This window comes from Parasteatoda tepidariorum, chromosome 9 (assembly GCF_043381705.1).
Source record: "Parasteatoda tepidariorum isolate YZ-2023 chromosome 9, CAS_Ptep_4.0, whole genome shotgun sequence".
In the NCBI taxonomy this organism is placed as follows: Eukaryota; Metazoa; Arthropoda; class Arachnida; order Araneae; family Theridiidae; genus Parasteatoda; species Parasteatoda tepidariorum.
Window position 1 is genome coordinate 37,319,747 of NC_092212.1, and position 26,326 is coordinate 37,346,072.

Consider the following 26,326-nt stretch of genomic DNA (forward strand, 5'->3'; position numbering starts at 1 on the left):
AAAAAAATTCTTCATACGCTCATATCTTGCGCAATTTTAAACGATTTACTTTCTGTTCAATTTTAAAATTATCTTGTAATTAATTAAAAATTTCTTCAAAACTTTTATTCCATTTCATTCAATATTTTTAAGCTATAGCAAAAAACAGCTACAAAATAATCCTCAAATTAGGACAGTGTATGTTCTACATTTACATAGCTGTAAGAGGACCAATTGTACTCGATCTTGAAAGAGTGAAAAATTCTTTGGATTGGATTGAGGTATTACCTATGATATAAGAAAACTTAAGTTTATATTCAATTCAATGCTACTAACCTCGATTTCCGATAGACAATTCTTCGTGTAGGGGAATTTATTTATATTATGCTGGATATAACCTATATACTATTCAATAAATATATACTATATACACTAAACAGCCTAAAGGAGAGAAAAAAATTGTAAAATTCGATAAATTTTTATTTTTTGGCACTTTGAAAATTCGATATTTGTCTTAAATTTCATTTATACACATAGACATTTTAATTTAAGAATTAAAAGACTACCTTTTTTGAATAATTTGAATCCTACTTTTGTTTAATTTTAATTAAAGAATTTATAAAATTAAATTAAATGAATTAAAGTATTTCTATCCATAGCAATTTATAATAAAGGATGTTTACAAGAATGTATCGGTAATTTAAAAAAAAGTTATGATACATTTAACAAAAGCAGGAATTAAAACTTTAGTTTTTCGAATGATACTGAATCTAATTTTATCGAAAAATCATTACTTTATTAACAAAATTAGTTTATCTGAGACAACTCAATGCTGAATCAATTGCTGAACCAAAAATCAATTGCTGAGACAACTCAATGAGTTAATTGCTGAACCAAAAATGCTATATAAAATAAGTTTCCTTCAACGCAGAGCAATCATCATCATCATCGAAATATATCTGGGTGCCTGGGGCCGTTAGCGGCCTTTTTCCCATTTGTCTTGCATTGTGGTCTTTAATGTGGTTCTTTCTTGTAATTGAAATGCAATTGAAATAAAAGGAAATTAAATATTTTGTATTTTAGTTAAAATTACGTCACTACAAAAACGAGCTGCCATCGGTCTGAGGTTTATGTCTTCTCTTAAGTTTTCAAAAGTAAAAATTTCGTTGAATCCTGCGGTGTCACAATTTATGGTCTTTTCAAAAAATCTGAAATTTAGCTTCGCAATATGATGATCTAAAAAATCTATGTTGAGGTCGCGATGTATGTTTTTATTGCGGATAAACCATCTTGCTTTTGTTATTTTCCTGAGGATTTTGTTCTGGCATATTTTGAGTTTTTTAAGGAGTGATGTAGAGATGTTGCACCAAGCTGGAGATGCATAAGTCAGGATGGGACGGATCATCGAGATGTAAAGTAAACGTTTAAGTCTTGAGTTCCATTTTGGGGTTCTAAAGAAGGATTTGTAATCTGTGACAGGCTGCTTGTGCTTTGTTAATAACTGTTTTGACGTGATCTTTCCAATTAAATTTGCTGTTTATGACCAGACCAAGATATTTTGCGCTTTTGACTATGGATATAGTTTCGTTGAAGAGAACAACTTGATTTTTTGGGAGGATAGTTTTTCTTTTATGTTGGATGATTAGTAGTTTCGATTTTTAGCCGTTGACTTTAAACTTCCAGTCTAGACACCAGGTTTCTATTTCCGTAAGCTTTTCTTGGAGTTTCTGTAAGGCAATGTTGGGACTTTTGGACTTCACGACAATTCCTGTATCATCTGCGAAAAGTGCTGTGATGCTTTTAAAGTCTTGTCTGTCGATGAGAAAAACGTAGGTAAATAATATGAATAGTATGGGCCCAAGTATGCTTCCTTGTGGCACTCCTGCTGTTATTCTTCTGTTTGTTGTTTTAGGCAGAAACTTACTTTGTATTTTAATTTATATACTTAATTTTTTTAAAAATAGTGATGGTTAAAATTATTTTTTTTTTACAATTGCAGGCACTGAATTTGAATCTTTGCCTATACTATGCCAGAATTGTTGCTCATTTTGCGTTACCCAGTGGGCACCTGTGAACCAAAGTCACGGAGGCGAGCAACATTGCCAATGCCACAGTGCCACAAACCCGTTTATAGGGTGGGCCACATTCACACATCATACACACACACAACAGAGGACAGCACAAAGAGAAAGAGAAACATCCATGCCCAGAGCGGGATTCGAACCCGCAGCCTATGGCTTCGCAGTCAGGCACGCTAACCGCTCGGCCACCTGGCCGGCTGGTTAAAAATATTATAAATTAGGTTTATAAATGCTAGAAATATATAGAACGCATATATTTTACTACCACTTTAAATATAGAAACAAAATTTTACGCCAAATGCGTAAAAGTTGGCAGGTATGTAAGAATGCCATGGGGATCACCGGTGACCGGCACTGAGTTTTTTCGTAGCTCCACGGGTGTCACCGGTGACCACCGGCGAAGCAAAGATTATTAGAAACACATAATTATTAATTCGTGTAAATTTTTAATGCTTTTAATTTTTTTTATAGTTACTAAAATTGTTTGAAGAAATTTATGCAATTTAGAACACACAAAAATAGTTTTATTTATACANTGTTCATAGTTTTGTTTATTAGTAGTCTTCAATTACGTTTTTCATCCGACAGTTGGATTCACAATCCTGATTGAATCGAATTTAGTTTCAAAATTTTTTTTGGTGTGAAATATAAAAGCTGAAAGTGAAATAAATTAGCTAAATTATGGTGTTCATTAAAATGAAAGCATTAAAATGAAATTCAACGCTTATAGCAGTTCATTAAATGAACTGCTATAAGCGTTGAAAATGATTACTACGAAAACATATTTCTTTTTTAACTACTTCTGTTATTTTGATTTGAAAAGAGCGATGGTAAATTCTAATACACATAATTCATACCTGCCAACTCTTCCGGATTTTCCAGAAGATTTTATTTTCATATTTAAAGTGGTAGCAATTCTCAGGTTATTCCAATTAACTTTTTGATAATTGTAAATGAGTTTGACCACCACTACATATAAATAATTACAATAAATATATGAAAGCATAATAATCCTTGCGCATGTGAATTTCAACAGGATCAAAATATAAATATATTTTTGAGTCAGATTGTTTTTCGTTTATTGTTTGACAACCACTCTGAAAATCCATTCTCGGAAAGAGAGAAAGTTGGCAAGTATGATAATTTGTGTAAATTTTTAATGCTTTTATTTTTTTTTATAGTTACTAAAATTGTTTGAAGAAATTTATGCAATATAGAACGCACAAAAATTGTTTTATTTATATACCTAGAAATGCCAATTTACTTCATACAGCGAATAAATNCGACTATACATTCCTATACAATAAATCATTGTTACAATGTCCTGTACCTACCATTAAAGTTTGTACCATGAATTCGGGACCACCCTGTATACATAGAAGTGCCAATTTACTTCATACAGCGAATAAATATTTTCAAGTGGTAGTTTATCAATTGAGGTTCTTGGTTTAATAAATTCAATTTAGTAGATTTTTATCCACCACTATTTCTGAACAGTTCGTAGGCTTATAAAATTCACCACTTTTTTTTTTAGATATGATTCTAAACCTTTTAAAAAATTAGCAAAATCTGTCTAATATTTGCAAATTTAGTTTGTAGTTTTTTACTGTTTGGCCAGACGGGCAAGCCATGTAAAATTAGCTTGGCATTCAACGTGTTAAAATTCTTCTTTGTATAGAACAAATTTAATTTAGTTTAACATTTAACCGAAATTGCGTTTTTGAGTCCCAAAAAATTATCTTAGCTCTCCAATTAAAAAATACATATTATATGAATTAAAAGAACTTTATCCTTCACTACACATAAATAGTTTAAAGAGATGTATAAACAGCCATGTTCTGAGCGGGATAGAGCTCTCGCCTCTCAGTGAGGTGACCCGTGTTCGAATCCCTGCAATGGCTGATCGATATAAAGTCCACACCCGGCTCTCACCGACCACAGAGCTCACGTAAAATATCGTCAGTGGTAGATGGATTAGAATCCCCTTTCCGTCTGGCTAACCATGGGAGATTTTCGTGATTTACCTCGCAAAGATTCAATTCGCAGGATTCACAACGACAAATGCGAGTTAGTTCCATCAAAAAAGTCTTCCATTTAGACAAATTACTCTCAATACTTGATCAAGGAGTTCCCTTGTTTTCTGGTTCAGGTTCAAAATTACAAAGCTACGGATTTGAACATTAGTAGTTGTAAACTCAAAATTCGGTAGGCTGTTTTCAAATTCAAATAAAAGAGTCATAAAACATCTATTGATTCTTAAAAATCTCTTCTTTAGCTCACTACCAGTTAAAATATTTTGCTCAAAAAAATTTTTTTTAAAAAGTCACACATAAGAATTTTGTTTTGAATGCAAAATAAACTATTTATTAATAACAAATATTGACTTTAAATGTTATGAAAACAAGATTTTTTTTTATTCTTATGTATATCTTGTATAGAATAACTTGTTTAAATTTAAATAAATTCATATAAAAATTTAATTCATTAGAATTTATAACTTGGACAAACATTACTTTCTTCGCGTACAAAACTGACTTATGCATTTCGGAGGCATTCATTAAAATTTCAAAACTCATAGCTTTGAATGGATTAATAAATACCATTTTGTTTTTATTTTTATGCACACTAACTAAAGATTCATTCATGCACTAATGAATATTCTAGTTTTCTCTTCCTATGAAAAGATATGTCATTATGGCTTTTGTTCAAATTGAATATTTCTTTAACTTTTAAAATTATACTCCATTCCATTAAAAGGTTGAATCAAATTCCAGACAGTCTCATTTAAAATGAAAAGATATTTTAAATTCAGATTCCCTTTGTTTACATTTCTATTTTCTAACATCGTAATAAAGCAATATTGATTCTTCTTTTTCATTTCTTGATTTTCAGTAAACATGTTATTTCAAATCTATTTATAACATATACTTTTCTGATAACAGACATATTATCGTTTGAATGAGCTTTAAATAGCTTTTAAAAAAGTGTTTATTTATGTCAAAGTGAGGAAATAAACGACATTTTTTTCTCTTCAAACACTCTCTGAATAGTGATTTGAATAAATCAGACGAAAATACCTCTAATTTTCTCGTCATCGATAATTTATTCCATCAAAGTCTGGCAAATTTAATTAACTGATATTTGATCTAATGTAATTATCGTTTGACTTAGTGCTTTACTAAAAAGCACAAAAGATTTAAGGGGAAATACGAGAAGCATTTTTTTTGTTCCATTTTTAACTTATAAAACAAAAGAGGCAAATTAACTTCATTTAGTGACGGGTTGAGTGTGTTGGATGGAAAATAATTATTTTTATCAGCTATATTTAATTCGAAATAGAACACTTTGCCATTGAAACTTTCGAAGCCAAATTGAAAACTTCTATTTATAGACTAAGAATACTCAACTAGATTTTTATCAGAATTGTTACGTAAGCACTGTAAAAATAGAGTGTATATGTAAGATGATTTGTACAACATCGCTATATAATTTCAACAAATCTGTGCCTAGTGCCCTTTTCAAAAGGACATTTCCTTTTTTTTTAAAAAAGAAAAGTAAAACATGATAGACTGTTTCATATTTAGGGTATGTTTGGCAAAAACAAGATAGTTCTTTTTATCCACCATAATATATTTATAATTTAAATATAAGGATTTGCTGTTGACGTATGCCTGTTTAGGCAGAGGGGGCGCGATAGTTCTTGTTTTCTAGTGGCGCCATCTATGGCCAAGAATTTGACTTCTGCCACACCATACGTCGCCCCCGTTTATAGGACGGACTCATCCATACATCCATTCATTCATCCACAGATTGTAATTTTGACCTGAATCAGAGAACGATCGATCTCCAATCCAGTACCCCTAGAGGTTTGATTTGTTATGGGAACATGGAGGACTTTTGCGACTCGACATATTTAACGTGCATCAGTCACTTTACTACACGGGGAGTCTTCGGCCGGAGGGGTTCGAACCCACGAACTCTCGGACATGGGCCCAGCACCCTACCGACCAGGCTATCCCGGTCTTAATATAAGGATTTAAATCTGGAGAATAATGCTAAGCGATGTTAGTTAGAAATTTACACTTTGTATAAACAAATATACACTACCTTTTTTTTTACATTGGTGTGGTATATATATATATATATATGCCACTTTCTTTTTAAAGGGTTTTGTATTTAATTGAAGTTACATAACTTGGCTTGCTTGTTTGCTCAATATAGGCTTATAAACCTTTGTATGTAGAACAACACAACAAGCAACCTCCACGCTTCGCACAGCGTTAGGTGGGCGATACCGAGCAGTCAGGGAAACCCCTCTTTTTACTGGTCATGACTGCCAATTTTTAATGCTTTGTGGACAATTTTTTCTAGTAGTAGCAAAATTTTTGTTCCATTGAGTGATTTTTTTGTTTAGTTAATTTTATTTAAAGTCATTTTTCACACCACTGCATGTATTTGATTCAAACGTTTCTATAAAAAGCCTCGTAATTCAAAATCTTTTCGAATAGCACAAAGGATAAAAGCGAGTAGCACAGATCTTTATCATCCTCAACTTCGGCTGTTCTGTGGCAGGGCTTTTAAAATATTGACAACTTATCAGAGAACTTTAGTTTTCGCAAAAATCTTAGTAGTTAGCTGCCCTGGTGGAAAATGACCTATTCCGATTGAACTTAGCTGATATTGCGATTGAGCAACACTTAAATTATGTAAAAAAATACCCTCCAAAAGAAAAGTTGCGGAAATGGCTTACGAAGTGGCAACTACTTTGATTTCAATGAGTATTGAGAAATATATTGTCAGATTAATATGTAACTATTTTATACATTATTTAGTAATTATATGTAACTTTTGTTAAGTTACATTATATAAGTTTTATGCCTTATATAACTTATTATTAATACACCGAAGAGCCATTACGTTATGACCACCCTGTTAATAACATGTAGGACCACCTTTAGCCCTCAAAACTGCTAGCACCCGCCGTGGCATTTTTTGCACAAGGAGCTAATAGGTAGTCTGAGGTATCTGGTACCAAGCACTCACCAACTGGTCCTGCAATTCCCTCACATTGCGAGGGGGTAGCGTGGCAGCACGAATTTAGTTTTCCAAGTAGGACCACAAATGCTCTATTGGATTAAGGTCAGGTGAATTCGGGGACCAAGACATGACGAAAGTCACTGGAATGTTCCTCGACGATTCGACCCTTATGGCATGGTGCAATATCCTGTTGGTAAACACCATCCCCCGCAGGAAAAACTGTTGCCATGAATGGGTGAACCTAGTCTGCAACTATGTTCAAGTAGCTTACAGACGGCAGGGATTGTTCTGTGAGGATTATGGGTCCTAATATGCCCCATGAAAACATTGTTCCTGGGTGAGAAACCATGAAAACCTGGGCGAACCCATTGTTATAGATGGAGGGTGGTCATAATGTAATGGCTCTTCGGTATATATTATAACAACACAAGTGAGTTTTTTTCTTCGCAGAAACTAATTAAAAAATCATAGCAATTAATTCACCAATCTTTTATCTTTTTGAAAGAAAAGTACACGTGAGCATTAGAGTTTAGGCGATTAATAGATTAAGTTGTTCTGATGTTAATATTTAAGTTAAAAGAGCAGTCAGAAGTCTGGTTATGAGAAATTTAAATGTAGCATATATTATTTTGAAAATATTTATTTACATAAATAATTTTTGCTTTGCTTTTTTAACAGTGATTATGATCTAAGTCACTCCATTACGCTGACTGTGATTGTTGTCATCGTAGCAATATGTTTAATCATCATCAACCGACAGGTAAAACATATTTTTTTACTTTATTTTTTTTTAATGATACACTATTAATTGTTGTAATTTCGATAATTATTTCTTATCAATACTCTGACACTTCATATACTGTTTTCGTAAATTGTTCAAATCAATAATTTTTGTCAAAGATTCGTTTAATCTTATAAATATGGCACAACTCTGACACTTCATATACTGTTTTCATAAATTGTTCAAATCAATAATTTTTGTTAAAGATTCATTTAATTTTATAAATAAGGCACAACTCTGACACTTCATTTACTATTTTCATAAATTGTTCAAATCAATAATTTCTGTTAAGGATTCGTTTAATTTTATAAATAAGGCACAGCTCTGACACTTCATATACTGTTTTCATAAATTGTTCAAATCAATAATTTTTGTTAAAGATTCGTTTAATTTTATAAATAAGGCACAACTCTGACACTTCATATACTGTTTTCATAAATTGCTCAAATCAATAATTTTTGTTAAAGATTCGTTTAATATTATAAATAAGGCACATAATATAAGACTGAACACAGTTTTACTGTGAAACAGAATTATTAGCAATTTTTTTTTTCTAGAAGCAAATAGCGTTTGTGATTTAATATTTTAAATAATTGAAAAGGTAATCTATCACTTCATAGTTGGGTGAAATTTCATATAATGTATAAAACTTATACAATGAATTCTTATAAATTAATGAAATTTGTAATTAATACTTAGCAAAACTAAATAAAAGACCTATTAATTTTCCTTCATTAACGAAAAGAAGCCGATAACTAAACAATCCTAACGGCGGCAAAGTTAACACGCCACCTTGTTTGTAAACAACCAGCTGGCGCTAGGGTTATACGTCAGGTGACTGCGCATCAGCAGTCTTCTTCTTCTGGAGTTGAGAGTATCCCATTGTTCTCAGACAAACATTTATGCCATTTTGATAACGCCGTGATGGCTCGGGGGTAGAGTGTTCACCTACCAACGAGGTGACATGGTTCGAATCCCAGCGATGGCTGGTCGATACGAACTCCGCATCTGGCTTGCATCAACCACATTGCTGACGTAAAATATTCTCAGTGGTAGATGGATCATGGGTTAAAAAAAAATAAAAAAAAAATAAAAAGAAAAAAAGTCCCCTTGCCGTTAGGCTAACCGTGAGAGGTTTCCGTGGTGTTCCTCTCTATGTAACGCAAATGCGGGTTAGTTCCATCAAAAAGTCCAGCACGAAGGCCAATTTTTCCCAGTACTTGATCCAGGTGTATCCTTGTCTTCTGGATTGGGTTCAAAACTACAAGGCTGCGCTCTTGAACATTAGTAGTCGTAACTCCAAAAAATTGGATCGGCTTATCAACAACGGTTATAAAATAAAATAAAATATATTATTTTGATTATAAAAAAAAATCGAGGTTACTAAACGCTTCAAAGGTTTGGTAATGTAATTTAAGTTATTTTGTAATAATTAATTTTTTAACTTAATTTAATAATGTAATTTTAATATGTAATTTTAATATTTAATTTTAATACGTAATTTTGATATGTAATTGATAGTGTAATTTTAACTTAATTTCAATAATTTTAGCTTAATTTTAACTTAGTTAAAGAAAAAAAATCTGAAATGTTTAAATGTGTTTATTAAAAAATTGTTACATTAACATCGATAATCAATCAATATTTTATCATTTCAATGCAATTAAATATTACTTAGCTTGAAGTGACATCCAGAAGGCTTTTCTTATGGCAAAAAGATGTGGAAGAACAGAGAGAAAAAGTAGCCGATATGAGGGTTAAGAATGAAGCATTGGTCTACAATATTTTACCACCTCATGTTGCCAAACATTTCTTAGGTCAACGAAAGAAGGACGAGGTATCATTAATTTCTGTTACTTTTTCTTTTTGCTTAAGTTTCTTAATTGAAAATATTAGTGGAAGAAGCAGGTAAGTGACATTTTTAGGGGTATCTACAAAGGTTGGACAAAAATATGGAACACTTCTATACCAACTCCATGTGTGCAATCTTTTTTTTTTCAGCAGAAAATGTTGTGGGAGATATTGGTGGCAAAATTTGAAATATTATGCTTGAAGCTTTCAGAAATACAAGGCCCGCACTAAGCATTTTCCACATCGCCAAATGCTATAAAATCGTAAATTTGGCGAATAAAATTATGTTTCGGCGAAAGTATTGGCGAATAATTTTTTGCACTGCAAAGAAAAATATATACAGGGTTATTCATAATTCCTTCCGCCTGTAAACGCCATTTTTCTTTACTACACCGTTGATAGATAATCAATATAAAGGTTTGAATTTGGATCTATCTTATTAATTTTTAAAGATTAAGGGGTAATAATAAAGAATGCATAAGAGAGAATTACTTAATGTACACATAAATACAGGGTTATTCATAATTCCCTTCGCCTGTTTTCTTTATTACAACCGTCTTCAGTGGTACATGTTACTGCCATCTACCGGCAACTGCTTAAATTAAAACTTGAATACTTTCGGAATAATTTCATATGTTCTTTTTTGCCATATTCGTCTTTGTTTTTTTACTGTATAACGCTTCGAAACCCCGGAGGGAATTATGAATAACCCTGTATTTAACTCGATCCTCAAAATTTCACCAAAATGAATTTTTCGAACCAAATTCAGTATTTTTTATTCGATTACAGAAAGTTTCGGTAGATGCGCCGCATTACCAATTAAAATTGCGTCCAAATTAATATACAATTATATAATACAAATTATAAACAAACTACTATAAGATAGTTTTCGATGAAAATACTCATTAAAAATTGTTAAGACTTTTGAAAATCGGCGAATACTTTTGATATTTGGCCAATTTACTGGCTAATTATTTGAAATGCTTAGCGCGGGCCCTGGAAATGGCGTCTTTTTTACTCATGCCAAGTTCGGATAGACGAAAATGAGGAAAGGTTTATAACTTCTTTCTAGTTTTAATACCAACAGTTTTGAAACCACTCTATACGATTGCAATGTTTATATTACAATGCATTTTTAATTATAATGGTATTGAAAATAGAAAGAAGTTTTTAACTTCCTACCCTCATTTTGGCGAAAGCAAATTTTGCTTCGATAAAAAAGACCCCATTTCTAAACATTTTTCAGGCATGATCTTCCGGAATGTGTCAACAGTTTTGCCATGTAAAATCTTTCAAAACATTTACTGCTAACTAAAAAGATTGTTGGCATATTTTTACAATATCCTTGTATTAATCAGGTAAAATAACATATTGGAATCAGATCAATATGGGTCTGATTAATGTAATGGAATTGTTTTTAATTTCACTTCAATTTTAAACTACCTAATCCTCATTAGTTGAGTATGCTTGCACGATTTTTTATTTCAAATTAGGTTGTGGTAAATAAAATAAGGCATTGAGTTATTAACCTCGCCTTCTCAATAGTAAGTAATAAAATAATTTGGATACCGCTTTTTTTCGTCTTACCCTAATTATAGCCTCTCTGAAAATGTCACTTACCTGAATCCTCCACTAACCTCTTCATTTTCTTTCCGAATTTATGCAACCTATTGAATGAAAATCGTTCTGTTATTCGAAATAATGCTAGCAATTAAATTTATGCTGCTTTATTGATTGTGGAAAATACTATTTGTAGTGAGGTTACCATAAATACTTTTCAGTAGAAATATTTAGTTCAAACATTGTAACTGCACAGCCACTTACATTGTATATTGTATTTTATGTTTGTTAGTTTCACTGGCATTTAATGGTGGAAACCTTGGTAACATTAGCAACGCTAACAAAATATAATATATAGAAAAAAATATCGAAACCAAACCATCCTTCTACTCTCTTTTATTTTCGTGTTAATTTTATTAAGTTTGTTGTTAGATTTTGTTATTAAAGTGTGTTATTCGAATCATTAACATAAGTATTCATTAAGAGCCACGATGGCCGAGGGGATAGAGCGTTCGCCTTCCAATGAGGTGAACCGGGTTCGAATCCCACAATAGCTGGTAGATGTGAATCCGCATCCGGCTTGCACCGACCACAGTGCTGACATGAAATATCCTCAGTAGTAGACGGATCATGGGTTAGAGTCCCTTTGCCGTCAGGCTAATCGTGGAAGGTTCTCGTGGTTTTCTTCTCCATATAACGCAAATGAGGGTAAGTTCCATCAAAAAGTCCTCCACGAAGCCAAATTTCTCCCAATACTTGATCCAGGAGTTCCCTTGTCTTCTGTATTGGGTTCAAAATTACAAGGCTACGGAGTTGAATATTAGTAGTTGTAAACCCAAAAATTGGGTCGGCTGTTCAACGACGGTTATGAAATATAAAATAAAAGTATTTATTAATCTTTATGCATCATAATCACTTCATAATTATACAAATTTATGTTGCATTAGGTATCAATTTAGATTAATACTATACAAATTTATGTTGCTCTATTGATCTCAAATATATATTTTGTTATTTGACTAGGATGAATACTGTATATGTTGTAAAATTAATTAATGATCAAGTTTATGTTTCGCTATTGATTAAGATTAAGATTATATAAATTTATGTTGCGCTATTGATTGGGATTATTCATATGCAAAATTATATTTCCCTTTTCATTAGAATACAATACAAATTTATGTTTCTTTATTAATTAAAATTTATAACACTTTTCAATTTATAACACTTTTCAACAGCGAATGGGGGTCGATCTGAATCGGAAGGGTCGATTGTGGGTCGGAAAAAAAAACAGTTCTCAATACGCAAATCACACATACCTAATTAAGTATGTAAAATTTGTGAATTTTTTTTATAATTGACTCAATATCAGTTTCTTTATAAAACATAAATTAATACACTTATATTTATTGGGGTGAAACAAGTATTTACGTACCACCGCGCAGTGGCACGAACTCAGCGCACTTTATAAGTCATATGCATATGTGCGCTTGTCCAAATGTCACGTGTGACGAGCATTGACGTTACAAATGCAAATATCATACGCAGTTTCAGCTATCTTTGCAAACTGTGTTGAATATTTGCAGTGTCATTATTAAAACTTTTATAGTTTTGGATAATTAGTTATTGTTTCGATAAAACCATTCGTTTGGTTTAGATATCAATTTTAATTATCAATGCACAAAAAAGAAGGTAAGCATTAATAATATGGATTAGTACAGCCCGCGACAAAACTATAGCACACTTTGTATTTTTTTACGAAAATTACAAAATTGACCAATTTTGACGAAAATTAAAATTGACCAATTTTGAACCCAATATAGCGAACCTTGCAAAAAAACACCAGGCACACCCATCTCATTGATCAAGAAGCAGTAAATCTTTAGTTACTTTACTTATTATATCTACTTATGCATAATTACTTATTATTTAATAATAAGGTATTTAAATTTCAATATTAATATATTTTTCATAAAACTATTGTTACACAATGTACTATTACTTTAATAAATGTTTAAAATCATAAAATAAATGTACAAACACAGTATCTAATAGAGTTTTATTTTAATTAACAGAAAATTACTTTTGTGGGGGTCGATGGACATTTCGAAAGATTATATAGGGGTCGATAATCAAAAAAGTTTGGCGACCCCTGGATTAGGGACTATTCTATTGATTGAGAATAATTCTTAAATACAAAGTTATTTTGATTAATTGATTAGATTTGATAAACTACAAATTTATTTTTCTTAATTTATTAAGCTACAAATTTAATAAGCCACAAATTTCTGTTACTCTGTTAATTGAGATTATAAATATACTATTGATTGGAATTGTTATTATACAAATCTGTGTTGCTCTATTAAATAAAATTTATAACACTTTTTAAATTTATGCTGCTTAATTGATTAGGGATTTATCAATTGGTTGAGAATAATTAAGTACAAATTTATTTTACTTAATTGATTAGATTTGATAAACTACAAATTTATTTTGTTTCATTTAGTAGATTTAATAAGTTACAAATTTTGTTGTTTATTGGAAGTAATAACACTATTATACTTCTGTACAGAAAGATGTTGCTTTATTGATTAGGATTTATATAATACAAAGTTATATCACTCTATTTATTGGGATTATCTATATACAAATTTATATCGCTCTATTGCTTGAAATCATTATTTTACGTATTCATGACGCTTTATTAATTCTGAGTAAGAAAAAACTATTCAAAGATACGTTGCTTTATTGATTATATTTAATACAGAGCAAATTTATGTTAATTTGATCGTTGAGATTACAAATAAACAAATTTATATTTCGCTGTTTATTAGGACTAATACAATTAAAAATTTAAGTTCCTTGAATTGGGATTAATGACATGCAAATTTTTGCTGCTAATTGACAATCAGACATAATGTAATTTTTATAAGTGGCAAAAATAAACAATCTGTTCATTAAGAAAAATATTTGTGTAGGCAATTTTAACAGATCAAACATTATGTGTAAACATTGTTTAAACAGTACACTTTAAACTATGTGTATTAAGAAAACAGCCACTTAAACCTCTTAAGTGTTCTTAAAACAAGAGTGTCAGAAACCTGAAAAAAAGTGTTGGTAAAATAACGGTAAAGGTTTCTCAACTTGCATTTCAGCAGTTCACAAAATAGTTGCTAAGAACATATCCGTATAGTATAATATACCCAACAACAGATACGGTCATTTGGCCAACAAAACATATGCCTGACACCGTTTTTCCCGACTACTCATTTGCTCGACAGGTACGTTTATCCATCTATTCAATTCTCCGACTTGTACATTTACCCAACTATTTATTTTCTCGACATACACATTTGCCCGGCAGGTATGTTTGCCCAACTACTCAATTTTCCGACATGTACATTAACCCAACAATTTATTTTCTCGATATGGACATTTGCCTGACAATTTACTATCCCAAGAGCTGGCTTGTAAGGGAAATGAATATAATTCTCTGTTGGTAACTGTTTGACCTTTCAAATAAGGCTGGGCTACTTATGGAAAGAAAGAGCAAGCGATATATAAAGACTTTCTGTAGTATAGTGCGGCTTTCAGGAGAACTCCTCCAGACTCCCGTCTCGCGTCGTGACGGGTACCATGGTTACGAGGAAAGGTCACTTCGAATAAGGATGTGGGGTGAGCAGTTTTGTCCTAATCTTAGCGTATGTCGTCGTGAGTAAACCAATCGACACCTTCTTTCCTCCATTTCATCCCCATTAAAAATGTGCTCTCGCTTGTTACCATAGCAGCAGATAGCCCAGACTTTCAGTCTGGAGGAGTTCTCCTCAAAGCCGCACTATACTAATTTAAGTTGTCAACCTTTCCTTTTGCTTCTGCGGGAATTGGGACATTACAGAATTATAGTTAATTCTGGATGGTATTAAAAAAAATTTTAATTCTTTTTTTATTATTTATTTGCTTTAGTTAATTCAGGGTAGTATTAAACGGGATTCTTTTTATTCTCTTATGTATTATTTTTTTATTGTTTTTTTTTTTCAGTTTTTATTCTTTTACTTTCTTTTTTATTCAGTTTTTTTTTATCCTTTTTTCTTTTGTCGGGCAAAAGAACCTGTCTGGAAAATGAGCAGTCGACAAACGTACCAATCGGGAAAATAAGCTATCGTCAAACGTGCCAATCGGGAAAATAAGCTATCGGCAAACGCACCAATCGGAAAAATAAGCTATCGGCAAACGTACCAATCGGGAAAATAAGCTGTTGGCAAACGTGCTAATCGGAAAAATGAGTTGTCGGGCAATATAACTGTCGGGCAACCGATAGTGGGGAACATGTACCTTACCTACTAACAGTACTAACGCTAATTTTATTTTCAGGAATTGTACAGCAAAAGCTACGAAGCAGTGGGTGTTCTATTTGCTGCTATGCCAAATTTCTCCGATTTCTATACTGAAGATTCTGTCAATAATCAAGGGTTGGAATGCTTAAGGTTCCTAAACGAAGTTATTTCTGATTATGATGCGGTAAGAATTTTTTTTGTATCAACTTCATTCTGTTAGTTATATGAAGAACAGAGTCAGTAACGTTTTAACAAAGTGCTTAAAGGTGTTCATTTTTTAATTACCCTTTTTAAAAGCCCTTAAAGGTGCTTTTTTTATTCGGGGTTTGTAAAAAATGCTTAATTTTCTATCTTTCAAAAGGAGATTTTTTTTCTTCGCCATCTCGATTGTCATCATAAATTACAAAAAAAAAAACGCATGATTTTCACAATTTTCTCTGCAATATTTATCAGAAACTAGTTATTTTATCATGATTATGTAAATGTTTTTGAATTTTATTGGTTTTATGTTTGTAAATTAAGAACTTTGAAAGACAGAAAAAAAAATTTTTATTGCTGCACAGATCGTAATTATAATTTTTTGGGGGGGAAGTGATTAAAAATATTTTTTGAGTGTTTAAAAAGTACTTAAAAGGTGCTTATTTTTTGTTTGAAAATCTGACTACGCTCCCTGAAGAGCATATTGAAAACCAATAACAAGACACAAATTGTACAAAGCATACGTAACATCGACAGCTCGTTTAATCGACAGATAATTTCATCGACTCATCGACATTCATACATCCTTACATTCATAACCTTTCAAATTTATTTTCAAGAGGCCATAAAGCTTTTTATTATTTAATTTTAGCCATTTTTCCATAAACTAAAAACGTTGACTTTGCAATATATTTTATTAAGTCGTAGAAATTACTGATTGAATGTATCCATGAAACAGACCAATTTTAGGTTTGTGATTGAAGATGGTGATTTTCTTTTGTCTAAAATTGGAGAAATAAAGATGTCGATGCCTGAAATATTTTGCCCTGATATGTTATTTCCCATTAAATTATGACTTTTAAATTTGGCTTCTCTGACATACACCATATTACTAGTGAATAAATAAAAAAATATTATCTATAAAAAAGATTTGATTTTATTAAGTAGTAGTTAAATATATTTAAATTTTTTGAATTTTAATATTTAAGAAAAAGTTTTGGAAGATATTAAAACATAATTTTTTAAATAAAGTGTGTCTTTTTTTAAAAAAATAAAAGTGGCAAAACACAAGTTTTATTATTTGAATTTATTTTTCATAAGATGATTCTGTCGACCGCAAAATTTTAAATCTGAAGTAGTAGGAAAAAACAAAGGGATAATAACTTGTTTTAAACAAATGCGTACCACCAGTAAGAAATAAAACGAATCTTCCTTATAACTATTAAACAGATGTTCATTCTGTAAAGTGTTAAGACAATATCTCAAAAAAAACTCTTCAATTAAATATAACAGTTAACTGTAAGCGCTGCTGAATATATTTATTTTGCAAGGGTAGCAACACTTTTTCTAAAGAAGCATACATTGCCGGGGGAAAAAATCCCGACACCAAAAAGGAGTTTTACTAGAAAAACTAAATTTGGTAGGCTTGTTTATACAACTAAAAGATGATGTCTATTCGAATTTCGCACTTAAAGCATAAGTTTGGCGCTAGTAGTGCCACTGTGAACATGAAATTAAAGTGGCTTCAAATACGTGTTCTGCAGTTCGTAAGCGTTATTTTTCGTTATATTTTGATATAGTGAGTTGCTGTTTGTCAAGAATGTCTTTCAGAAGACGAAGAAGCCATTACCAACAGCTCATTGACTTTGAACGTTGCCGTGTAATAGGGCTGCGAGAGGGTAGATTTTCTTTAGGCGATATTGCAAAAAAGACTGGGGAGAAATATAGCCACTATATATGACTGTTGGCAACTGTGGTCAAGGGAAGGTATTGCTTCAAGAAGACCGGGTTCAGGGCTGCCACGCGTCACTACTCAGAGGGAAGACGTGTATGGCGTATGGCTGTGGTGCACCGTACTGCGTCTACATCAGAAATTCGAGAATTCTCAATTCTTATAAAATGTCCCTTCTAGTCCTTTCTCAAAGTCTGATACCGCTGAAAGAAATCATCCAGTATATTCTGATCGGACTATATTTCAATTGATAACTTTTTTTTCTGATCTGACTGTATTTCCCTTGATAACTTTTTTTCTGATCTAACTGTATTTCACTTGATAACTTTTATTTCTGAAATGACTATGTTTCACTTGATAACTTTTATTTCTGAAATGACTATATTTCACTTGATAACATTTATTTCTGATCTGACTATATTTCACTTGATAACTTTTTTTCTGATCTAACTGTATTTCACTTGATAACTTTTATTTCTGAAATGACTATATTTCACTTGATAACATTTTTTTATGATCTGACTATATTTCACTTGATAACTTTTTTTATGATCTCACAATATTTCAATTGATAACTTTTATTACTGATCTGACTATATTTGATTTGATGACACTTTTTCTGTTCTAACTGTATTTCACTTGATAAAATTTTTTTCTGATCTGACTATATTTCTCTTGAAAACTTTTTTTTCTGATCTGACTATATTTGATTTGATAACTTTTTTTTTCTCTGATCTGACTGTATTTCCCTTGATAACTTTTTTTTAACGTTTAAAATTTTTACAGCTTTTAGAGCAACCCAGATTCAAAGATATCATTAAAATCAAGACTATCGGCTCTTCATACATGGCAGCAAGTGGTTTAACAGATGATAATTATAATGTAAGTAGGTCTTTCTTTAATTCAATACCTAAGACCAGAAAATTAAAATTTATCGGCTTCACATAATTGTCTTAGATTACGCTGGAGAACGATTTTCTTTCTCTTATGTATGAGATTTTTTAATGCTTAATTTTAATTTAGATATTCTCGCGTTACTGATATCAAATCTACAATCGGTTTCTCTCTACAAGTTCCAGTTTTTATGAAATTTAATATATTCCTAACCAGGATTTCATAAAATTCACTCGAGTGAATATTAAGTGTCCCCACTTCTCTGCTATTTTGGGAGTGGTAGGATGACGGCGATAATGCATTTCAGTTTATGATGAGATATATTAAGGTCACGTGTTCTTTCTCTTAAGTGTTTTTTTCAAAGGAGCCTATACGTTAGTGAAACCTATACGTTCTTTAGTTGCTTGAACGGTAAGACAAAAATAATCTAAACTAAAAATATCATTATGAAGAAACGGGAGCAAAACAGGACTAAACGTACAGGAAAACGAAAGATGCGGGAACAATGGATCGAGGTTCGACTATGAAGTAAACATCTATTTAATAGGGTAATATACTAACAGAGGTAATAAAGTATCGAGAAATAAGATTAACTATAGTAATACTAAAATGAGTAAAATAAAATCAAAATTAATGTATGTGCATTTACAGTAAGTATTTATAATAAATGTGTTACCCCTGACAGCACAGCTACCCAGTAATCCTGGTAAGTTACCACTCTAGCCAGATTGCTCGCTGCTCGGGATCTTACACTTTTGGTAGCATGCCCTGTTGAAACTTTGCAGGGTTGCTCCTTCCCAAGGTCTGTCACAACTAAACTACTAAAACAAAACTCAGTGGCGCGACACCCCATAGAGGGCCAAGGTCTACTGTGCCCATCTCAGTTTTCTTGACCTTGGGCTCTGGGATGCAGGAGCAGATGTTCTGGTTTGGTGGTCAGCCAAACGCGACCAAATGGGTCCAGTGTTTATCCGAAGCATGCTTGGTACTCATTTTATTGACTCACTGAAGGGATGAAAGGATGAGTCAACCTTGCCCGGCCGAGGATCAAACCCAGGACATGTGGCAAGGATGCGCGAAGCACTACCACTCAGCCACTGGGAGTCGGTCTGCCACAACAAGAGTGTTTAAACCGTGGATGTGCTTATAAGTGTTTAAAATGTGCTGCTGTTGTTTCTTATGACATCCTTGATCTTCGCATCAAGAATTACCATATCACTTTCTGTTTTTTTTCCCTTCTTTTTATTCAAGTGTATTAATGCATAACATTTTGTATTTTACAGCCCAATGCATCTATAAAAGAAAAATGGGCCCACTTAGCTGCTCTTACAGAATTTGCACTCACACTGAAAGAAACTCTGACTAACATCAACAAAGAAAGTTTCAATAATTTCTTACTAAGAATGGGTAAGTCTATCTTTATTTGCCCTTTCCGACAGAGTCTGGCAACAATAATTCAATAAATGTTACAAACCACTAAAAACGCAAAACTTATTGCCTTTAAATGTTTAGCAACCAGCACAGTCTTTAAACTACATTCCGAGACTACATCACATCTCTCTTACGTATGTTCCCGTCATGGGATATTTCGAGATGAATGGAAAAAGGGCCATTTAGGCCTCAAATGCCCAGTTCTACAAAAACGAACGAAAAGTCTTTATACTACAAAGAGCTAAAGTACACTGCTCAAACCAATTAAAGGACGTTGAGGTTGTGGGTTGATCTTGCACCTGGAGAATTGTTTGAATTATTGACACATTGTTGACAGACGTAGTATGCTATATGAGATAAAAATGACATTTGTTTGGCAGAAAAAAATGCGTTTTATTGAGCATTTGGATACAAAAGGGAAAATACACAAATAAGAAAAGGTGTTTCCTTAAAAGAAAATCGTTTTTAGTAGGTAGTATGGTTTCCCCGGACGGCCAACTATGTTGAACGCCTTTGAGGCATCAAGTCAATGAGGTCATTAATGAGGGCTTGAGTATTCTGTCCAGAAGAACTCTCTCCAGTTCTTGGAGAATTTGTGGGGGGTGGTAGGCGTCCAGCAATTCATCTGCCTAGAATGTCCCATACGTGTCCGATTGGATTCATATCCAGAACACGCTGGCCAATCCATTTGTATGATTCCTTCCTCCAAGAGGAAATCATTCACCAAGTTAGCTCGATGTTGCCTGCAATTGCCGTTCAATAACATGAAGTCATATCCAATTGCTGCAGCGTAAGGGGTGTCTCAGAATCTCATCCCTATATCGGTGACCGGTCAGAGCTCCATTTCGAATGATATGGAGATCGGCGAAATAGAGACGCCAGCATAGACGCCAGCATCACTCTCCCACTGCCAAACCTTACACATTCGTTAACGAACGCAGGATGGTTTCTAGTGCCACGCTCCCTCCAGATGAAGATACGCCTATTATCAGGATGAACAGAAAAACGGGACTCGTCAGAGAAAAGAATATTACATTTCTCCTCCAGTTCACATGCTCTGTTGCCCACTCCCTGTGAGCGCGAAGGGGCTTTGCTGTTAACGCGACGCACACCATTGGTCAGCGAGCATACAGATCTACAGCGTGAAGGCGGTTTCGGACAGTTTGTGTCGAAACTGTGGTGCCAGTAGCCAAGCAAAAGTGTTGTTGAAGAAGAGTGGCATTCATATTTCGGTGTCTCCCAGCCGTTAGCGTTAAATAACGATCTTCATTGGGTGTTGTTACGTGTCTTGTCCTGATCTTCGGCCTGCATTTTCTGTCCCCAAAAAACTGTTCCAGATCCTGGAAATTACACTTTGTGAAACTCCAATGGCTTTTGCTACTTTGGCTTGTGTTTGGCACCCCTCTAACCAACCAACAACTCACCAAACTTCTGATTCGATTAAATGACTTTGCTGAGACATCGCACTCATCGAAACAACACGCTTACTGAATGTCGATCATTTTTTCCGCTTTGTCGTACATTAAGTTGATAATCGAATCAAATTCGCTGCCGCTAAAGGGTCGTCTTCGACGTCTAACTCAAAATTTGCATACTGCGATTCCCTTCTTTCATCTCATGCAGGTCCCGCAGTGGACTGATCGTTAAGACACGGTTCCCAGCAGATCACCGAAAGTCAAGCATCACTGCCTGCAGTCAGTGTGCAGGTGGGTGACCACTTGGATCAGTCTGCGTAGGGACCGAGGGTGTGCGGTATTGGTCCTCGTTAAACTGTTCTACCGTAAAGTGTTCGATTTCGCTTGCATGTCGTCGGGTTACCGAAGCGGGGGTGACATCCCCTCTGCAGAGGATCAAAATTGTGATGACATGTCTTCAGATCATCCTCAGGGATGTTTCCCAGACCGTCGCCAATATAGCAGCTCTAGTGCGACGTAAATGAACTACTACGACTACTATAACCATTTTATGCAGACAAAATAATTGCTTATACCATTATTTTATACTAGACTTACAATATCCTTTCATTGTTCTGAGCAGTGTATCATACCTTCACTTACCAGAAAATATCTCATGATTTTGCAAGTCAATTCTTATATCTTTTATTTCCTTTTTGCCTTCTTTTAAATAATTCATCATTAAAACAACTTCAAGATAAAGTAACATATGATGAAAAGGTAAAATGTCCTTATGAGGCCTAAATGCCACGAACAATCATATGACTATGATAAACTGTCTATCGTCCTTGTTAATGTGCTGCCTGACTAAAATTTTCAATCGAAATTCGCTGTTACGAAAAGGGTTAAAACATTTTTTTAAATCAAAAAAACTATTTTAACGCATATTTTTTTGTTTTTGGTTTTAAGAAATATTTTCTTCTTTGTTCCCATTTAAAAACGAAACTTTTAAAAATTTTATATAAGTTTATTATTTTCTTCCATTTAATCTTGTTTATGTTAATTTGCCTCGCTAATTACCACGCTAAGAGGTCAAATTTTCGATTGGCCATGAAATATTGGCAAGTTTCATTGTAACAATTAAAAAATAATTGTAACTTGTATTGTCATTAATATTGACAACTTTTTGGGGTTGGGAATTAATGAGTTTGCATCATTTCATATCAATAGTATTAAATTTATAAATATATTTTAGTTGACGTAAAAATGTTGTAAAACCAAGATCAATAGTAACAACGAAGTCAAATTACTGCCACTATTTACCATTTTCCAAATAAAACTTTGCACTGATATGACTCCGCTGGTGGAGAAGTTGTCAAAATTACTTATATTTGAAGAGCTCAGTGGAAGAACCAGGTAAGTGACATTTTCAGAGGAGCTGTAATAAAAGTAAAAGGGAAAAAAAGTCCTATTTTATTATAGATTTATTAGAAGGCGGGGATAATTGTCTTATTTTATTTACCACGGCCCAATTAGAAATAAAATCATGCAAGCATACTCAAAACTAATATGGATTATGTTAAGATTAAAGTAAAAACAAACACAATTCTGTTACATTAAACATATTCATATTGATACAACCACTTCACACTGTTTTCTCTGATTCATAAATACCCTGAAAAATGTCACTTACCTGGTTCTTCCACTGAGCTCTTCATTTATCTTAAAAATTTAATTTTAATATTTTCGTTTTAATTTTATTTATCATTATTTAGTTAGATCATAAGTTTTAAAAATCATGCGTCTAATGTTAAATACTTATTTAATATAATTTATAGATAGGATGTATGCATTAATAAAATATTTAAATTAATATTAAAGCATATGAAAATTCCATTATTTTATGAAAATGCTTTGGGCTGACGTTTAAATTAATAATCTTAAAAGCTTCGAATATTTCGCCAGTATCAGTGCTTTATCACTCTCGTTTAATAACTTTCTGAAAGTGATCCTAAAACTCGATTTAGAGCAACTCCAAAGTTAATTGTTTCTCATAAACATATTAAGCTATTGAAACCTAAAATTTATTACACTCATTGACTGAGTTCATCAAATATGTTTAGTATATTTAAGCTATATTTTATTTAGTATTAATTATATTTAGTATATTTAGTATATTAACTTGTAAATTATATTCTTAGCTCTTTTTCTTAATTTTTTATAGAACATAAACTAATAAGAATAAATAGATTTTTTTTGTCACTATTTCTCTTTAATTTTAAAATAAAATGAAATATTACATTAAAAACAAAATTTATAAAGTATTGTTTGGTAAGAATTTTTTTTTTCCAATTCCGCATTATGAATGGTGTTTTTCATTTGTAAACTCCGATGAAAATTGATACATTTATGCATTATTGAAAAATTAAAAATTTTATTGTCGGAAGAAATAAACACTCTAAATATACTATACGAAAAACTAATTCTATAAGATATACTAAAACTATAAGAATAATAATACAATTTCTATAAGAATGATAATACTATTATTATATGATTTTCAGTACAGTAATAGTATTATCATTCTTATAATAATAGTATTATGAATGATAATACTATTAGAAAAGAAAATTTAATATAATAATACTGTAAGATAAAAAACACTTTATTATCAAAAAGTGATGGCAATGCTTTCTACCATAGTTAGAAATTAAAGAAGAAAATTGTCAGGAAATTAGCCCACTGTCAGAAAATTAACCCATTAGGCACCAACGTTTCCATTGTATGATCATGTCAGAGCGTTTGGTCTCAGTAGGAAAATTAACCTATTAGTTACATAATGTTAACATAATGGAAACATGTCAAAGCTTTTGACCACTATAAAAATGTTAACCTTTTGAGCAAAAATGTTTCCATTATCGGATGCAATGCTTTCACTGTTAAATCATGCCAGAATGTTTTGTCAATAAAGGAAAATTAACTCATAGGTCACCAAAGTTTCCATTGTGGGATCATGTCAGAGCATTTAGTCACTGTTGGAAAATTAATCCATTAGGCAACAATATTTACATTGTGGAATCATGTCAGAGCGTTTGGCCATTATAAAAAAAAATTAGCCCATTGAGCAAATATATTTCGATTGTGGGATACAATGTTACCATTTTAGGATGCAATGTTTCTATTGTGAAATCATCTCTGAGAGTTTGGTCTTTACCATTGGGCACTAAGTTTCCATTGTAGTCAGAGCATTCAGTCACAATCGAAAAATTAAGTCATTTGGTACCTTTGTTACCAGTTGGAGATCGTATCAGAGCATTTAGTCACTAAAATTAACCCATTATGCAACAATGTTCCTATTGAGGGAACATTTGAACACTATCTGGAAATTAACATATTAGACGCTAATATTTCCATTATAAGAGCACATCTGAACATTTGTACTCTGTCGGAAAAATAATCTATTAGAAGCTCCCATTGTGGGAACATTATTGAATATTAGTACATTTTCAGAAAATTAACCCATTTGGTATCATGTCAGAACGTTTGAACACTATCAGTAAATTAACCCAATGGCAACAATATTTCCATTGTTCGAATATGTTGGAACATTAGAAACAATCGTAAAATTAACTGATTAGGAACGAATGCTCTCATTTTAGAAAGATACCCTTATTGCATAAAGATTAATTTTTTCAATTATTTTATGTTTAGCTTTTACAAACAATACAGTGGTGTTCATCATATTAATTATTGTTTAAATACTTTAATTTCACGATGGAAAAGTGTAACTGGGATCGTTTGAAGTTTTAGCTAGAATTTAAAAAAAAAATACTTAAAATGCAGGAGCCAGAACACGGTGTGATAATTAACCAATAAGGTAAAAATGTGAATTTGTCTTACACTTTTTACACTGCTTAAGATTCATGCACTTCTGATCACCATCGAGAGAACCTGATTGGTGAGTTTTATTTTTACGATTTTACTAGAGCATATATTTCACCAATCAGGCTCGCATTCTCTCTCGACGCTGATTGGAAATGCGTTATGCAACCCGAATGTACAGTGGGCCAAAAAAAAACTAACCACTCTGAATAACTTTCGATCTAACGATCGGATCTTCACGTTCTAGAACTCCATCTTAATGGCTTGAGAAAGTGACCTCAAATATGCTAATTAATAAGTGCAGACGATATTTTAAGTAACGAAATCAGACACAAAAATTTACTTTTTCTGAATATATATATCTTTTTTTTTCGACGAATTCGGATTTTTGGCACCCAAAATATAAGGTGCAGCCGCAACCTGGGAAATATGGTCCCAATACTTTGTTCAGGAGAGAGCTCCAATGCTTGGACCCTTTAATGTTAATTTTACTTTTCGCTTATTCCGCTATATGTCTGGAACTTTTTAAGCGAATTGAAAAATTTTTACATGCAATTATAAAATTTGTTTATCCAAAGAAAATTCCATGCAAAAAATAACGTTTAATAAATATTTATTATTTTATATAGGAATGATCTAAAAAAATTTTTAATTGTAAGGTGTACAATTTTTACCCTGTTTTAAGGAATGAAATTTAACTTGACAAAATACAAAATTTGAGCGAAATCGGTCAAATAGTTTCTGAGAAATCAAATTTTAAATATACGACTTTTTTTTTAATTCAATTTCTTAGGAACTATACCTCAAATATTTTTATTTTGCCAAGTAAAATTACATTCTTTAAAATCCCTCCAAACGGCATCAAAATGTTCGCTGATGGCAGTAAAATGGATAGACAGACTGGCAGTGGAGTATTTATTGAAACACCTCGAGAGAACTACACTCTTCATCAACGAAACCCCGATTTGTGCTCCGTCTTTCGAAGCGAACTAATTGCGATCGACAGGGGACTAGAGAAAATCTTGAGTGAAGGGCACCTTGGAAATACTTGGATACTATCTGACAGCCGTAGTTCAATTCAACACCTCAAAAATTGGGCCCTCATTGGAGATAAAACCAGTTTTTCGATCTTACAAAAAGTAAAGCTCATTTCAAGTCCTCGACGAAGGACA

The 26,326-nt window shown here is 32.4% G+C and overlaps 1 protein-coding gene across 8 annotated transcripts in view; it reads left to right on the top strand.

Moving 5' to 3' along the window:
• Positions 1-26,326, top strand: part of LOC107455365 (Adenylate cyclase 3) — a 269,291-nt gene that overhangs the window by 234,469 nt on the left and 8,496 nt on the right. For all 8 annotated transcript variants that reach the window (XM_043047156.2, XM_043047153.2, XM_043047158.2 and 5 more), the window contains 5 exons: positions 7,776-7,857; positions 9,557-9,715; positions 15,661-15,807; positions 18,340-18,435; positions 19,731-19,854. In XM_043047156.2, coding sequence (XP_042903090.1) covers positions 7,776-7,857; positions 9,557-9,715; positions 15,661-15,807; positions 18,340-18,435; positions 19,731-19,854 — 608 coding nt within the window. The remainder of the gene's footprint in view (positions 1-7,775; positions 7,858-9,556; positions 9,716-15,660; positions 15,808-18,339; positions 18,436-19,730; positions 19,855-26,326) is intronic.